This window comes from Opisthorchis viverrini (genome assembly GCF_000715545.1).
Source record: "Opisthorchis viverrini unplaced genomic scaffold opera_v5_64, whole genome shotgun sequence".
NCBI lineage: Eukaryota > Metazoa > Platyhelminthes > Trematoda > Opisthorchiida > Opisthorchiidae > Opisthorchis > Opisthorchis viverrini.
This window is the reverse complement of record NW_008751720.1, coordinates 852,757-871,614: the sequence shown is the minus strand read 5'-3', so window position 1 is coordinate 871,614 and position 18,858 is coordinate 852,757. Positions and strand designations below refer to the sequence as shown.

The window sequence follows — 18,858 nt, the reverse complement described above, 5'->3', positions numbered from 1 at the left end:
CGTTTGGCTACCTGTCTATAAGTTTTACTGCCCGTCCGTCCATCTGCAAAACTGCCCATCGGTTAATTCATGATTTTCAAGCCTTTTGTTTCAAAATGTCAATAAAAATTATATCCCGGTTTATATCCTAATGGATGATCCTGCATTTTTCGTGACAGCATGTTTTATTTGATCAATTTAGGGTGAATTCAGCTCGGGTTTTTATTCTCTCTTTCTATCCAAAACATGGAGTCTGTAATAAGACTTTCTTCACTTAGAAGAAGTTGATCACCATAAAATCAATCTTGCCATCTTAAGCCAAGCTGTACGAGAATTTTCGAATAACATTGGTCCATCCTCACATTACAGCGAAAGCTAAATGAGAATTACTCCATCAGTAGGGCTGTCGGAGCTTTCTCTGGTACTTAAAACTATGTTTTGGATCTTCTCCAAGTGCGATTAAACGCCAGATTCAGGTAGAAAAAATACCGCTTTCAGCATCTTGTCTGCCATTTTGAGGGTCACTGTATTGCTGTGTGGGTTCTGCAGAATATACACCAATCGATTATTTGACGCTTCCGCCCCAGTTCTATAGAGAAGATAGATGATGCATTGTTGGACAGCCCATAAAGGCCCTCGTTTTTAGCCAGAGCTATCAGCGAAATCCTTCCTGAAGAGATGCCTGCTCTGGTAATATCCTCTCTTCGAAACGAATTGTTCTATGTTTAACAATATGGAACTCTGAGGTGAATTCCCAGTAAAACAACAGTGACCGAAAAACTACCTTTACAACAGATAGCAGGAAGGAACACCGTGAATGAGCCAAAGTTTATGGTCAAAAGATACCCTTGCACGGTGGTGCATGGCGGTAGAAAGCTTCCCGTAACCAGCGCTTACCTGAGATTCACCACCCGCTTGTGCATATTTTCGCCAGAAGTAACAAGTATGACCATACGCAGTCAGGAACAAGTAGGCCGATACGAGGTACCGCACAGACATGTAACCGCTCACAACCTACACTTTGAAAAACACAAGAAAACGATTCGTTGAAAAATGTCAGACGGTGAAGTATTCCTTCGAAGTATCACAAATGAATCATAAGGATACTAATTGAGGCATTAGGTGCTTACAAGGGCTGCCGCCCAGAATGACCTAGCTTGAAGTTGTTTGTGAGATAAACTAGGGGCGGATTTTAAAAAGCCCCAATAAATGTACATTAGGAGCATATATTCGCGCGATTCTGATACATTTTCAAGATACTCTTAGCTTTTCAGATTGCAGGTCCACATCACAGCACCCTTGTATAATGGGTCCTATTTACCGCCATGCACAGTCTCATAATCTCCGACCGGTAATATGATTTGTCTGTTTCGTGATAGTACCTCATTTGCGTTTCAGAAGAGTTTAGTGGCAGGCGAAAGACAGTTTTAACAATTAAACCACCAAATTTCGGGTTACAGTTGGATTACGTAGATCGCCACTCCAGTCGTCCGAGACCGAACACCGATGCGTCACATAATTAACAAACATAGGACGCAAGTTTCAGAAACTCGTCCTCATCTCGCGCTCTATTTTGAGCTAGCTCTACATATCACGTGCGGTCGGTATAACAAGTCTTGTCTTTGAACAGATTCGTTACTGTCCTGACGGTGATATAAACTCCTGCACCTGATAAATAAGTTCAACTTCAATCTCCCGACTGTACGGTAACTGAGATTTTCCGTTACAAAAAGTAGAATATATGCCTGGACGAACCGTTAGCAACTGTTTCGCAGCTCATCCGTTCACATTTTCATTTTTTCGGCAATGCTTCAGTCCATTCCCACACAAAGTAACTTGTGCATGGTCTTTCGTCTGCCACAATGTGATGATAGGATACCCGCATTTCTGTGCACTAACTGCACAAATGCAGTCGGCGTGAAAGTTTCCAGTCTCGGAAAATTCAAAGATCTGCTACTTCCAGCTTCTTCATCCCACTTATTCTGTGCTAAGCTTAGTTCGAGACCGAAAAAGCAATGCCACTCTTAGTTTACAGGTCCATTTAGACTATCATCTAGTAAAAGTGTAATGTGAGCTCTCCGATCCTGTTGGCCATTCAGACTATCGTCTAACTAATTTTGCAGACTTGAATCCCTCGATCCCTAGACATATATTCTGGCGATAATTCTCCACCGACTGAGCTGGTACGGGCTAACTTGCCAACATCTTTCCGTTGAGGTTGTATATTTTGGGATATACTCGTAAATACCATTTATCTCCAGAAACAAACCATATTGAGCCATCAAATAAAAAGCATTACGAGCCACATTGAGTGTTTTCCAGTTCTTTACCACAAATCACTTTCCTCCAGCTAGGTGAGCCGAACTCTGACTCAGAAAATACAGTTCACTAGGATTTCTTTAACAGAGATGAACACCTGACAAAATAATCTATAACCAGTAAACCCCAAAACGACTCACGGATTGACCGCACACATAATGATAGGTAACAATGTATATTTGCATCCAGCCTTTCCACTCGCGAGTAACGTCCAAGTTGTTGAAATCCGTCTACATGGTGAAGTAAAAAGACAAATTCCAAAGTTATTTTATTTGAAGGTGGGTTGTAACGTTTAGAGTACTCACTAAAATACTAACGAGAATAATCACTCCCAAAGACTCTGTCGTGTGAGCTGAATATTCTCACAGATTGCAAAAACCTCGGTCAATATCTGTAGTTCCTACGAGCGTGCCACGGGAGCGGGAATGGGAAGTCATTTTTAACGAAGGAAAAAGGTCAACGACGTGCTTGATTATGCAGAAATTACATAACCAATTTCAGGTTCACATCCATAAGGCAAATTCATAGTAGGCGAAACAAGTTTTGAACGATTCAACCGTCGACTTTGTTTCTAGCTTATGATGACGTCATCTATTTTGTTTCAAGGACTGCTTGCTATAAAAACTAACTATCGGTTGCACGATTTTCCACCCTTTTATATCTTCGACTAGTTGAGACACAGAGAAACCGAAGCAGACTGTAGTGAGAAAATGCAGCTGTTATTTTGCCAAGTTCGAACTTCAACGAAGGTTTGCAAAATCTTACGTGCTTTGATCTGCGAATGAATAGTAGCCCCAGGACAGTTAGACACAGAACCTCGCTTCGCAGCCAAAACGATTCAGGATCTTTATGGGTTTTTCCAAACATTGTTGTCCTGTAATTTCGATTAAATGAAAGAAAGGAAAGTGAATATTAATTTGCTCATTTGCGTACATCGAAATTTAGTGAACTTTCTAAACTATATGGATTGCAATAATCGCCAAGATAGAAGACATTGCCAGGACCGACCAGAATCGATTCATTCTTCAAAAGGAAGAATTCCCAGAAGAATTTCGAGGTTTTTGTCAGTAAGAATCAATGAAATGATTTACCAGAAAAAAGAGCAGTAAAAGGAAAAAGGTCAAGGGAATTAGCCCATTTTTACCTGCGCACCCCCTCCCCAGCTGTCGTTAAATAATAACAGGCCTTGCTTTTCACTTAGCAAGGGCACCGTGTTTTCTTCCCCACTGGTGCGGAAATAGCCGAGTAATTCGTATAATAGGACCACCTACTCATAATTTGCTACAGAGGTGACCGACTTTACAGCTGCATGCCGGCTACTGAAATTTGGTGATTTGACATTTTGTAGGATCCCTACGTTAGCCATGCCTTTTGTGCCACAGCCAGAGAATCCACCTATCTTTGTACAGTATAACAGACACATGAGTTGTACAGAAGGTTGATATCATGCTGCGGATGCACGGTTGCTCATCATCATCACAGACAAGCGACAATTCATAGAGTCCCATCCACGGTTCCAAGAATGTTATTCGTTAATTTGGCTACTCAAAAGTTGTCAGTAGTATAGAATTAATCCTGATATTATGGGTCAGGCGGCGATTGCATCATCTGAAGACGAGCTGTAAAATACACCGATCTTCACATTGCAGTTCACAAATATCAGGATGGGAAATGTCATGAGGACTGGACAGATCGTAAAAAGATGTAATGTGGCCTGGTCATCCATATACGTTGACCCTGTTATTCTGGCTGCCAGTTTCGAAATTCAGCCTGAGGGCGAATTCTAAGGAGTGAATGCCATGTACGTTATGAAGTGCAATGGGTAAAAAAAACACAAGGGCCGGTGCCAGAAATTTGAGTAACTTCACAAACCAGATAAAATTTCAGAAGCCGATTATCTTCACTTCAATGCATACGATATCAAAGCAAACCAACACTACATGATGGTTGAGGTAACTTACCGATCACAGATGTAAAAGTAGATGAGAACAATACCCATTCTGGAGAGTAGAAATACAAACTCGTAAAAGCGCGCGAATGAGAACAGCAAAAATTGTTCTTTTTCCACAATGGACATTGCCATCCTTTGTCTGCCTTCATCAAAAGCAATCGCACTCGCTGGACGTCTACCTAATTGACCTGGTACAAACGTTAAATTGCTGGTCAGCCCAAAATATGAAATGTATGTTTAAATGTATCGAAGGTTGAATTACGGGAAAGCAACAAACCTGTTTTCATCATTCAGGCGTGCTATTATCACTAAAGAGATAAACAGTTTGTTCAAATCACGTTTTTGAGAGCTTGCTTTCCTGTGTAGACTGTACAGGCAGTGAAATATCTGACCGGTGAAATTAATACACAACCAATAAATCCACTACTGAAGTTACTCGACGAATCCCTTCGGAAAATTGTCATACTTTTTTTCCTACTGGACTACCGAAGGGTAAACATGACAGCAGAACACTTCGGCGGATTCATCTCTCCCCGTATCAATACGGCGTTCGTACGGGTCAAGTGACAACAGATCCTCCCACCAAGTTCTTCAGCGCACAAGAATGTATACGGCTAGTGGATCATACCAAAATCTATAGCGCTGGATTTACAGCCAACAATACTACGTTTTCATCGTCATGAAAGAATTAGCGATCAACTCGGAAGAAGAAATAAAGTCTTCAGGAAGAGGAAAATTAATAGCACTGCCGGCACAGGCGATTCATTAAATAGTTCTTATCATGTGAAACAAACGGGTGTGATCGGCCGAAAATATTTTCTTTGCAAACGTGGTACACACTGGACACTTGTATCAGGATAGGAAAGAAACTGGGACCAAAAAACGAGACCCATGTTATCTCAAGGTGGTACAATAAAAACACCAATTCCAGTGCTCACTGAATCGGGCGATGAAAGGTACTTTGTAAAACCAAAGGCATACCATTTAACTTTTGGATCAAATCCTCGTGATCACTACAATCAACAGCAATAAACGTACGTCCATGTCGGTGGAAAGTGCGTATTCCTGCTTGACAAAGCGAGGACAGTTAGCTTGCCGGAGAAAACTCGCTGTGGCATCGTGCGCCAGAGCTGTACTCCGATTTGCCACTAGTAAATATTTCACACTTATTCTCTGTCCAATAATAAATTATTTTCACGACCACGCTAGGTTCCGGAATGGCCAGCGGGACAACTGGACATGTTATTTAACGCAACTAGTTTATTTCAGACAAGACAGAATTATAAAAGGAACAAGCTGATTCACTGTGAGTTCAGGAAAGGCATTTTATAATCCAAATGACAGTGGATTCATACAATATTGCGACGTTGGTACACTAGTCGCTACAGCTCAATATGATACCATAGATACTCGTCTGAATGCCTCGAGTGGGTGCTAGATGTCGGTAGACTTTAGTGACAGTACATGTCAATCCTTGAAGTCACGATGAAGCGATCCTTCCCTAAGCGACCGTCCCAAGAGCGACTAACGATTTCCGATAACAAAATTTTTCTACACGTAACGTAAAGATATTAAAGGTCTCTATTGAACACATCCCTGATCATTGAAGACAGTAACTAGTAGAATCGGATAAAGGTATATCGGACAGTCCGAATAGATTGGACGGCAAATCCTGCAACTTGAAATATGCTCCCATTGACGATCCGACGACTTTAACATAGCTAACCTATAGAGGAAAATGTCGGTAGCTCAAGTAACGTAGATAGTCGTTGTCTTGTTCGTTGAGCTGGGCAAATTGATTGCATTCAAATAGTCTAACTCAAGATACGTTCGTCTTTGACAGATACCAATCACGAAATAGCTAGTTTCCTCATCAGCTGTGTGTAAATACAAATGCAGAACAGAAGTCTGATGCTCTTGAAACGGTCTTTTGAAATACGTACACTGGTGCACCATCTGGAAAAAAACCAAAAACTACCCACTGATAATCGAATTTTCTTACAGATGGAAATGACACTTCCAGCATTCTAGCGTTTTACTCCTTCAATAGGGTCGCTCTAGATAAACATAGGAAAATCACTGAGTGGTGTAGCCATCAAGCCTAATTTTGATTGATTCCGTAACCAGAATTTTGCATTCTGTATTCCTTGGATGATGCACAAGAGCAAGTCTGTAGTTATCAACGTCTACACTGAGGAACGAACGACCACATCAACCTTCCATTGACGAAACGGCCCAGGATCGCATCCTGCACTCTGGAATGAACATAATTCGAGCATGCCGAGGAAGAGCAGGACATTTTTGCAAGGTGGTCTAGGCTCCGGTGAATATTGAACGTAAAAGTGTTCTCTTCGTCCATAGATCCGAAACACGGAACTGGGAAAACAACTTCATTCGGTTGCAAAACCGAACGATCAGGACCAACTGGAATCATCATCATCATCATCATCGACAGCATGACATCAGTGTTCAACACCCATGCTTCACTGCCGTAGACTTGCTTAAATTAAATGGCCCGGCTGATTGTCCCATTGTGGTCGTGTGACTAATTTATCATTTTACGGAGAACTAGTCGGGTAGGAGCAGCTAGCCAGTGAAAACATTCCACTTCACGCTTCTTGGGGAAATCAACTGAGCTTATGCATGCATGCCCACCGTTTCGCTTTGTCCAGCACAAATAGAAGCTTTCCACCGATATGTTGTTCGAACAAGTCATCAAGATATGGATCCAAGAACCAAATGGCTTGTTTTTGGCTTCACAGCGTACGCGTCATCGTCTGATTCAGGAAGGAGGCGTCGGTCAACTAACAAGCACTCCCAATTCAGCCTGTCATTGACGGTGCTACAGTTGATGTTACGTTTCATCATCATCATCATCATCATCATCATCATCATCATCATCATCATCATCATCATCATCATCATCATCATCATCATCATCATCCGAATCATCATCTACAGCATGACATTACTGATGCCTCACTGCCGTACAACCATGATTTATTTGAAAGCCTTGTTGTAAAGAAAAGAATAAAGGTGGATGGGGGAGGGACTTAGTGCTAGCTTACCACAATCATTCCGAGGTGCCTATACCTACAGACATTCACTCAGGCTAACTGGATAGAAACTGACAACAACAACTGACATCGGTTGACAGTCATATCTTGTAGTGTCTCCAACCAGGCACAGTGAGGATCACGCAGTCCCCATCCTCGAGGGCTAATAGCACCGGCAGCACCCAAACATTTCGTGATCTCCTTCATACTCCTCTGCCAAGTCAAGGGTTGGCCACCTCTCTGTTTACGCCAATCTGAGTCATATCGCCCAAATCTCACAGTAGTCTATCTCTATCAGTCGAATAAGTGGCTAGGAACAGATCAGAACATGTGAACTGCAAAAGGTTTTACAAGCCATTCTATATCTCATTTACACGTTTTTACACTACTTATCATTCTATCACATCTGGATGGGAAGCCAACTGTCCGAACTTTTGGAGTTTCCGCACGCCCTGGAACCCCACGATTCGTGCAGCGCTGACGATCTCCAACAGCGAATGGACAGTTAGATATTTCCTCGTGACTTTCCAAGTTAGGTCGACTTCGCTCGCAAAACCTATCCGCCTTATCAAAACGTAAAACTCTCCTCTTTACTTTGGGAAAAACGTCGAGTCGTTACATCAAATATTTCCTGCAGTGTAGTATCCAATGTACTGAAAGACCGACGCGATATTATCTACAAAATTGCTGGTCATAACACCAGCCTCCTAATTCTGGAAGCTGAGATATGCAAATTAATTATTCACAAATTGCCATTTGGTTTGGGGACAAGCATCAGTTCACAGACGCGCAACCAACACACCTCTCGATCCCAACGGGAATTGTGTGTGGCCGGTAGGTGCTGAGGAGAAGTTAACTGACATTTATTTGTTGAGAAAACTCACAGTAATGGACAAAATTAATGGTGTGTTTGCGTGGCCGCAATTTCATGACAGACTTGCCTTGTGGCCGATAAGAGGAATATTTGTCCCAAAGGAAGCACAGGACCGTCGCAATAAAACTGAAAGGCAAAGGGGAAATTTGGTCAGTGCAAATGCAAACAGTTTATGGTACAGACATTCTAGCTCGTTAAGGTGGAAGAAATTGTATCCCAATCATAAATAAGAGTCATGTCTGCAAATATTTAAATCTTGGATCAGTTTTTACGTTCTCCCTTTCATGAAACCTTTCCGAAAGAAACCGCATTGATCCCATATACAGATGACTTAATTAGGTTCTCTCGCCTCATAAGAAAGCTTCATCAAGGAAATAGCTTGGTGAAACGGATGGCCTTCCTTACAGCAGCATTCATATGTGGCATAAAAATCCCTATCCATTTTAGCGAGATTCTTCAGCAGTATCATATTCAGTCGTGAACAAAAAAACCAATGTATTACTTGTCATTAGTTTCAACTGTCACGTTTGTGTCTTTTCTCTTGCTAGGTAGAGTGGATTGAACCGAGTTCACCCCTTTTAAACTAAGCCAGAAGAAGATAGGCGTCAGTTCGATCGTGATTAAAAACACTTTATATTCAGGGAAATTCTTGAAATGCGATGTTTTTTACACAATGCTATTTGTCTTTTGCAAAAACACTAAGACATTTTGCCTTGACAAATAAGAGCAAAGCGGTCTAAAGTGGCAAATGCATGGGCTGTTGTCTACTGCCAGATGTGGTTTGTGCTTCAAAGCAAAAATACGTTCAGGAATCCCTCAGCGAAGATTCGTAAACCCAGAGAAGAAGCATGTTTTACCTAGTCCAATGCGCTGTCAATGAAAAACAGAAAAGGCCAAACAGTCCTTTTTGAAACTGGATAGCACCCAAGCAGTTCTTCGTAGCCTAGAATTTTCCCAAATCACCAATAATATATTTAGTTAAAGGTTCAGCTTTATTTTAAAATTCATTTGCATTTTACGGATGTTGAAAGACAAGAAGTTAATATCTCCGTTAAATCCCTGTCTATTTTTGAGCCAAGCTTGTTGATCGATTTGCAGACATTTTATTGCCGTTCAAGGAGGCATCTCCGGTGCCACAGTGGGTGGAAGTCTCACCTTCTAGTGCTTGAGGTTATAAAGTTTAGATATGAGCAATTCACGTTTCCAATGTAATTGGCTAGCGGAGATTCCGGTGCTTTGTTTGCTTACTATTCTTCTCTACATGTAGATTTATGCTGTGACCTGATATGTGTGTAGTAGACTGGTTTGTCGGAACCCTTCGTTTGGAAACATGCCACGAAATTGCGATACCACTGAAGTTGTAATAATTCCAGGTATATCACCAAAGACCACAAAATATCATCTATCGTTCCGACTCCAGCCATATGAACTTGCCAATCTGTAGAAGCTTTTATGATCAACCAAACTAGTTACATCAAGATGACATAACAGCGAAGTGGCACTGTCCAGGCATTCTAGTCCGGAACAGTGCAAGAACTTGACCACTTCTAAACGGAATATCTACACGTAAACTAGGCGTCCCCCATGTGATGGGGTGCTGATTTAAACGGGACAATCTTGAACAGCCGCTTCTGTCAGCGTCCAACAGTTCCTTAGTTTATTCCATTTACTAGACAGTAGGCCAGGTTTCTCATGTTGAATTTACATAAGCTTGTTTTCGCTCACAAAACAGCATTACAAAAATGAATTTTTGATCCTTGATTTGCAACTCTCACCAAACAGACCAACGATCAACTACGCAACACAAGTCTCCAATATTCCTTTCAGTAGCAGAGAGGTTATAGTTTCTGAAGTCAAAAGTACACGTACAGCTAGTGTGAGTGAAAAGACCCGCTTGTGGATGGACCCAACCTTCTGAATTCGCATTTACCAGACGTGTATACTCAGAGTAAGCTACCTATTCTTCGGATCGCCTGTGTCTACGCAAAGCTCAAGACTAATTTGACATGCTTGCATTTGGTAAATAACAGCTGATATTGCTGAGTGTCATTACTGGCTTACAGCAAGTCTTCTCAGCTGGTGGTGTGCCCCGCTGGTAGTGCATCCCTTCAGTAAGCAATAAGTCGCCGGTTCGAGTCTGCCACTTGCGCTACATATACTTCGATTTCTCACTTCAACAACGTTAATGTTCGAACATTTTAAAGATCAGTAAGTGTCAGCGTCGAAAACTTACCATATGCTGATCAACAAGAATAGGCGGTACTGAGTAATACTCATTGGGTTCGATGATTTGCAGCAGGTGCTTCGGGCGAAGCGCATCACTCCGTTACATTGAAAATTCCAGATTAACTGCATTACCTGTAGGATTGGGAAAGGACTAGAATAACTGTGAACTGTGAAAAGAAAGCCTGCGTTTGGCAACATCAGTGGCGACGAAGTTCATTCAGAGTGGTGGAGCGATTATTTGCTCTGTATACTGTGTCCTGATTGGTCGATGAACAAGGGGAACCGAATGTCAGATTCACAAACAAAGAAACAAGGAACCCTATTGGGGTCGTATCAAAAAAGGTCACAAGCGGTAACTCGGAGGGATCAAGAACAGAAAATTGTTTTTTAAATCGTTCAGCGGTAGCACCCTTTTTGTGCCTGATTGGCACGCTTACCAGGAGGAAACACAAGGGCTGGGATACTACCAGGTTACCAAAGCCTAGACAGGAGGAGTCGATGGTCGGAGGTCTGATACGCACCACGGACCTTCCGGTCAGTAAATTGGCACTCTTACTTCTGAGCCATCTCATCCTCTCAAGAACACAGGTCACTCCGGCATCGACCAGGGTACGGACCAACCAGAATCCAAGTATGATGACTATCAATAACCAATCAGGTTACAGTGCAAAGGCTGCTCTTTATAAACTATATAAACGCAGGTACGAAGAGAAGGAATACCCAACCAACAACGCACTGAAGATGTCTCCTAAAATGGTGACGAAACATCTGCAAATCAATTGCCGACCTCGGCGAACAGATCAACAGACACCGGAGCAATTACCGACTAATGCAACCGAGCTACCAATATTCCAACACATTACCAACTGTTTTATGTTTACTATAAGCCCGGGAGCCAGAAGATTTTCACCACCATGTGGTTCGAGTCTTGAATTTGGTCGTGCGCTAAATTTTGGCATTATCAAAAGCGGTTACACAAGTTCGAGCAAAGTTAAACTTACCGACTGGAAGCTAGTTAAAGCCGGCGACGCTAGTTCTTAATCGCCGAGACCCCTGTCAACTGAACCGAAGGGACGCAAGTAGCCACCAACCTGGAGTATATATTTGGTAACATATCCGCGCGAGAGTCGCGTTTCATACTTGGATGCCTAGTGCTTCAACATTATAGAATGTCACAGTCTTCATGTGGGTATGTGGTACTCTGGTTCCAGCACCCAAGAAAATAAAAAAGAAACTAGAATCTCTGGAAACAGAAACCACTTCAGTGAATTGTGTCCATACCCATTTTTCTCTCATGAAATGACTAACCTCTCGGTGGGGAACTGTTGCGGTTGGTGTCTTGGTGCGCATATCAATAGAAAACTACTTTGAGGAGGAGACCGATCAGCATAACAAGCCAGTTATGGCCTCCAACCCGCCGGATGGATAGCGGTTACAATGGTATACTTGGGTTATATCTATGGAGATTTTTAACGAAGAATTCGCTACACATTCTTCACTGTTTTGGGAGGAATTCCGGCCCTTTCCGAAAGATGTCGTTCACATACAGCTAAGGCGACTAACTAGGAATCATACTGTTTACCGAACCAAGTTTCAAAATCAAACTATGCTGTGGTGAACCACGTCTATCACTCTGTATTTTAATGTCCTCCCTTTGAACACGCCAAGCACTCTTTGGTTTTCTACCGCTGGACACCCATGTTTCACGAAGCCCTCTTTAAAAGACTACTACAATATAGTGCAAAATCACTGGGGTATCTTAAAATGAAACAGACTTGGAACAACAAAGGCTGTGAAAAACCTTACGGCAGCAGACGACTATAGTCTCCATGTAGGTATGCATAGAATCTTCAGATAAAATTTTTCATCTTCCGTTTGGGAAGCCGTGGCACACAGGATGTCAATTTGTCATAATGGGGTTGAGTCTCCAAATCCCCAGCTATTTTGTGGCCTACGTAAACATTAAACTGAATATATTTAGGAACAAATTACTTAAAAATTGTGACGGTGTTCCAAACGAATGTCATGTGAAGTAAAGAAAGTATGTATAAGCTCTATCGGCCCAAATGCACCATAAGACAGTCTTTGATCAGCACGGAGCGCTGCCGAATACCACGCGCAAGTGATTTCGACAAACCTCACATTAAAACCACTTTGAATTACAGATGAGTTTTCGTCTCCAAATGCACCCAGATTGGTGTTGTGTATGAAATAAAATTAATGAACATTTCTGGAGCAGGTCTCGAAAAAAAAACTCAAATCAACAACGGACACTAGGCATTTTCATCGGCCTTGTAGGTAGTGACATGGGAAGGAATCTACTTCGATAATTGCAATATCGCTCCATCTGTAACATGAAACAGCCGATTCTTCAGGAATTCAGCTGGAGACGATTCACTTGACTGCACTGTTGACGTCATGCTAGTTGGCAACCCCCTGGTCACACAAATAATTTGCTAAGTTATCGTTCGTCTGAAACTAGTCGCAAAATAGTATATAGGTGGCTGTATAAAAACCTGCACTGTCTTCATTAGCCAACCCGAAAGGGGTCATTGAATTCGATTCCTAGCAAACAGTCTGCAACCATCACTAATTTAGCTTGGTGAAATTGAATTACCTTCCAAAAGAATTAGCGCGTGTTGCGCGGGTCGACAAAGCCGAGGCGAGTCAGAAAGTTACAGCACATGTTTTACTTGAGCCTGCAGTATACCCCTTGCTGTGAAGGCCCAAGACAAAGATATGCTACGTGTGGCATTTTAGCCGTTATAACCAGTCCGTCACTGGGTAGATGATTCAACTCATAAGTAGGCGGCTTGGCCAGAAGCAAACACTGACGGTTGGAAGGGCTGTCTGTGGGCAGACAGGCTGTGCCTCTGCTAAACGGCCATTCGATTACCAAGAGAGGGTAAAGTTTGACCCTCCTTTCTTATCAACCAGTGTCCTCATAAATAGGAAACTGGTTATTCGCCGCCCTTCTCACAACAGCATGTCCACCTAAAGAAAGACGATCGGTGAATTCACCATGTTTGCTCAAATATCCCCATAGTTTAAAAAAACAGTGACGAACATTAATTATTTTGGGATCTCATCATCAGGTCACTACATATCTAATGGTTAAAATAGGAGCGAATAATGATGATTGGTTAGCGAAATGCGAAATGCCGAGACACGCTTCATTAATCAGACAACCCATCGTTTGTGTCTCCACGTTTTGCATTTCACTAGCCAATCATCGCAACGCACTTCATCTTTCGCTCCCATTTAACCGTTAGATTTGTACTGACCAGATGACGAGATCCCGAAAACAATACTGTTCGTCACAGTGTTCTTTTTCACCATATTTCTCCCTCTTAATTTCAAAAAGTCCTGAGGAGTACACTGCAGTTCTTGAAGGACTACTAAGGAAACGCAGCAGTCGTGCTTTGGAACTTCATGCAGAAATGGTTGCGCTGAAATAGGACACCAGAGACTGTGGCAACTTTTCTTGACATGAATGAACCTGTTCATTTTGACCTGGTCTCCTTCAAGGCGCACGTTTACTGCCAATCCATTACCATTCACACAAGTCGGTTTGTATGGTGAGCACACTCAAAGCAGTACAAAACCGCGACCTAAACATTTGTCTTCAGAAGTAAAACCGTCCTCCGTGCCTTGAGGTTTCGCCATCAGTACAGATTACCCACTGAATAAGACTCCATTCTGTCAGCCCTTTGAGGATTTCGTCGATTACTGCCTTCACGCCGGGAGAAACCACTCCCTCGGAAGCGGTCAGTTTTGGTCCACCAGATCAGGAGGGCTCTCCTAGGATAACCGCGTTCGAGGCTGAATCATTCTGATCCTCTAAACTCTTTTTATTATCTATATTTTGTGCTCATAACTAGACTTCCCTGCTGATGTATTCTCGTTGATCATCTGTACATTTTCTGTCCACCTGTTGCAAAACGAACCACTCAAGTCCACAAACTTGACGATGGGAAATCGATAGAATCAAGCTTCAAATGCAGCTGCACCCACCTCATACGTTGCCTTGGTGGCTTTCTGTCCTGGTTTCGTTTTTGAATACAGGCTGCAAACTGGAAAGGAACCAAATAAGCACACAGAAAATGTGTTTTCAACGGCAGTGTTTTGTGGGATTCTATTTTAGATGAAAACCGTTTGCAAAGGAACACTGTTCTTTAGACCTCAATCAGCAACCGGAAGATTTGTGGTTCGAATGCAAAGCAAACATCTGGACTGCTGCTGACTAGGCTTGAACAATCTGGAATAATCTCAGCTCATTTGTTTCCTTCGTGTGATAGTATGGCCTGGGTGACTGATCCTCAGTACTCATCAGTTCGTGTTCTTTTGTTACTCAGCTGTACACATGCGATGATGACAAATCAGCTCAACACTGAGTAAATTATTGGAGTCACAATACTGTCGATGATATTTGAGAAACAGCTACTGAATACTCGCCATGAATAAAGGAACCAGGCGATCACAGATGATGCCGCACTAAAAACAGAAAGACACAAGCGTTTGCTTTGCGCCGGGAAATCAATACAGTGTTGTAACTTTACCCAGCGGTGATCTCAAATGATTTAAGAATATCCGGATATAGCTGTATCATAATGAGCGCTTCAGATCTATTTACGATCTAAATGTTTTACCCTGATGTGGCAGTCGGGCTTGAATGCTGCTGTGGTCACGAGGGCCGAGTCTTCGTTCCACAAGGAACAGTCATGCCAGGGATACTACAGAGATTATACAGACCAAGAGCAGCGAGATTTCGCACTACGATTAATCTCGATACGGGGTGTCCTCGAGGCAAAACCTGGGTTTCTTCTGCGATTGGAGTGTGGAGACGATAAGATGTATCTCTCGGGTGACCAGCACATTCATATTTATGAAGGCAGCGATGCTGTCCTCCCTCAAGTAAGCACGCGTTAGAAAAGACCGGTCCCGAATACCGCACGCCCTGATCGCCAAACGGCCACAGCCGGTGCATTATTGAGTGCTGTCGAAATACTCTTTAAACTAAAAAGCTTCTTGCTGACAAAAAGATACCTGATGTTTGCAGTCTCATTAGAAGTCGGGCATAATTGCCTGCGATCTCAAAATAGACTAGTCCCTTGCAGCCGAGCAGGCGGCAATAGTAAGTCGTCGGGTGCGCGCAATCCCCTAAGAAAACCCTAAAATCCGCTGCCTCATGTGCAAGACTTCTGGGTAGGAGGCTGGCGCAGGATCCTCCCAAAATACCTATATCCTTTCACTACCATGTGGGTCAGAATTTTGAGTCAAAGGCTGCATGTGGCGTACCTCAAATTAATCCACCTCCTCAGCCTGGATGACCAGGTAATACTATTCGCCCGCAGATCTATTTATCCATCGCTGTATCCCATTAACCCATACCCACCATAAAAACAAACGTTTCACGATCATTTTATAGCCTGTTATCACTCAGCTGCCCATTGACAATAAACAAAGTAACACTTTGCTAAGCCCACTAGATACGTTCCACAAAAGAGCCTTTAGTTCCCTGAAATGGACGTAAGATATCTCTAAAACACGCCTGTGGCACTCAACTGTGATCATTTATCCCGAATCCTCAAGAACGAATCGAGCTCTTTCATATTCCTCCCTCCTTGTGTCCAATGGTCCGTAGGCAAACTTTTCTGGAACATATGCCGTGGGGGTTGCACTCAGCCCAAGAACTGAACCCTCTTCGCTGAGATGGACTTCACTGAACAGCCGCCTGTGAGCCACTCGTTCACCTAGCTCAAACAAGCTGAACGCTACTTAAGATGAAAAGCGCCATTCGCCCCACGGACTGCGTGCTGAGAAGGGCGCTTTCCACCAAGATTTATCCAGGCTCATTCGTCAAGCAATAACCAATGGCACTGTGATTATTACGGGCGATATAGGTGCACAAATTAGTAATCCGTGCGGTCGATTTGAAGTTAGTACTTATCGCACAGACAACCGGCAGCGAGTCCTGCATTTGTGTGACGATCATCAACTGTTCCTGGCCAGCGCGAACCTTCAGAATAAGCGTTCGTATCGAGTAACCTGAATGCCACTAAGCACCAGGTCATCAGCTACCTGTTGGAGGTCACATTTCAAGACTGCCGTTCTTTCGGCGGCACCTTAACTGAGTACAATCACGCCAAGGTGCTAGCACGTTTGACCATTTGTTCACTTTTAGCCCGTCGCATATCCACAAGAAACATGCTAATCCATCACCTTTGAGAACCTACCGTAGCTCAGTAGTATCGATCTAAACTAGCTCAATTACTCTCTGGATTAAACCAACACTGAACTGGTGGCGAGAACGTGGATGAAGCATGTGAGAGATTCATCGAGGTTCAGCGCTTCTGTCAGATTTTTCCTATACTATAATGTGATGCATGGATATCGTCGGCAACTGGAAGAATGGGCCGGAAACTTCGAAGAACAGTTTAGCTAACTTTCTGTGACATTAGCCTTAGAGATAGTGCACGTGCACAAATGGTATGTTGTCCTTAATCGCTTGTTAACAAAAGAAATAAATTGCGAAATGGCCTTTAAAAGCGTGACAAGGAGCAGAATGCAGAAGAGGGAGGAGAATCTCCGGTGGCTCATCCGACAAGATTTAATGGTATTATGTTTAGTGTGAAAATATTGCACACTGACGGTTTTCCTGTCGTCCATAAATTCATCTGCATTGTCACTCCAATCATCGAGGTTCAGCGCTTCTGTCAGATTTCTCCTATACTATAAGTTGGTCCAAGGATATCGTCGCCAACTGGAAGAATGGGCTGAAAACTTCGAAGAACAGTTTAACTAACTTTCTGTGACATTAACCTTAGAGATAGTGCACGTGCACAAAGGTTATGTTGTCCTTAGCCGCTTGTTAACAAAAGAAACAAATTGCGAAATGGCCTTTAAAAGCGTGACAAGGAGTAGAATGTAGAAGAGGGAGGAGAATCTCCCGTGGCTCATCCGACTAGATTTAATGGTATTATGTTTAGTGTGAAAATATTGCACACTGACGGTTTTCCTGTCGTCCATAAATTCATCTGCATTGTCACTCCAAATGGAATGTGGAGCAGTCTTTGCAAAGCATTTTCACTCGGAGAATCTCATAAGCAAGGGCGTCGCTGGCAGATAATTCATTTGTCATTCACTGAGACCATCTGGGCTTTAGAGGGAATTCCGATATCTAGAGAAAAGAGTTGCGTTTGACATATAATACGGACAATTATGGAACTGGCCCACACAGCGGACGAAACCTTGTAAAACAGGGTCAAAGTTTAGACGCGAAGTACATTAGTTGGTACTTCCACTGACCGCAAGTAGAGCATTTTAGCGTTGTTGATATCGTCATATCTGATATTCAGAATTGATGCGAACACAGTGTGGAAGACATTTATTTTACATGTAAAGGGAGACTGCTTCTCACTTTTCTTTCTTGTTTTCCACATCATCTCGACTTCTTTCATTGAACCTTTAAGCTGGAAAGACAGAGTAGTGACCCAGTGTTAGCCTTTGTTTTCTCATCCCCAGCCCTTTGGCTTTTCAGACTACCGATACATACTTTACGCAAAGTGACCACACCAGTGTAACAGAGCATATTTCACAGTACGAAATGTGAAAGTAACACGTCTCACGTTGTGAGACCCAGTGTTACGGCTTCTTGTTTGTATCCTGGATCCCTCTAACAATTAATATGGACCCAGTGTTACGGCTTCTTGTTTGTATCCTGGATCCCTCTAACAAATTAATATGGCAGGTACAGAGCTCAAAAAAAACATGAAAATATGGCGATTACTGTTAAGTTTAACGATCAGTTCTGCGCATTAGGGACTGAAAATCGTTGAACCGCGTCTTTTGGAAGCTGGGGCTCTTTTATGGCAAATAGTGAAGAATATTACAAGGTTCGGTTGAATCACCCACTACAACTAGCGTACCTGTTAGTATTCAAGTAGAGAATGAAGCTTTTGGAAACCTGACGAATACACCTAACTGACAACCACAAAGGAGAGCGGAGCCAATATTAGGTTGCTGAAATGTTTTCAGTGATCTACTCAGTAATGAGGCATGCTGAGACAGTAATAAATCACTTTAGGGAATAGGATAAATATCACACAAGACCGATTATAATGGTTGTTGCATGACGTACTTTCGTTCGAGCAAGTGAGTCCGCCAAGCTTCTCTTCAATGAGACGATTAACGCTCATAAGATAGAGGTTCTGAACATTTGATCTAGGAAAATTTAGAGAAGAGACAACATCCGTTCAGTCATTTGAAGATAGATACATCTCAGGAGTGCTGAAACAGGGGAGCCAATTCAATGACATAACGACATTTTTCGCAGCACACAGGGTGCCTCGATATTCCGCTTTGTGGATATTTAATAAATTCCCATTTTTTGGATATAATTGATGCGGAAGGGTCGATCGAGATGCTCAGATAGACAGTTACCGGTTTTTTTT

General features: G+C 42.6%; 1 protein-coding gene across 1 annotated transcript in view; it reads right to left on the bottom strand.

Annotated features, from left to right (window-relative positions):
• Positions 1 to 876: 876 nt before the first annotated feature.
• Positions 877 to 18,858, bottom strand: part of T265_13408 (hypothetical protein) — a gene marked incomplete at both ends in the record, with an annotated part of 21,217 nt that continues 3,235 nt past the window's right edge. Inside the window, 10 exon segments of the mRNA XM_009168762.1 lie at positions 877 to 993; positions 2,439 to 2,528; positions 3,064 to 3,172; positions 4,260 to 4,457; positions 7,367 to 7,516; positions 10,413 to 10,537; positions 10,843 to 10,980; positions 14,420 to 14,478; positions 16,352 to 16,453; positions 18,546 to 18,628. Coding sequence (XP_009167026.1) covers positions 877 to 993; positions 2,439 to 2,528; positions 3,064 to 3,172; positions 4,260 to 4,457; positions 7,367 to 7,516; positions 10,413 to 10,537; positions 10,843 to 10,980; positions 14,420 to 14,478; positions 16,352 to 16,453; positions 18,546 to 18,628 — 1,171 coding nt within the window.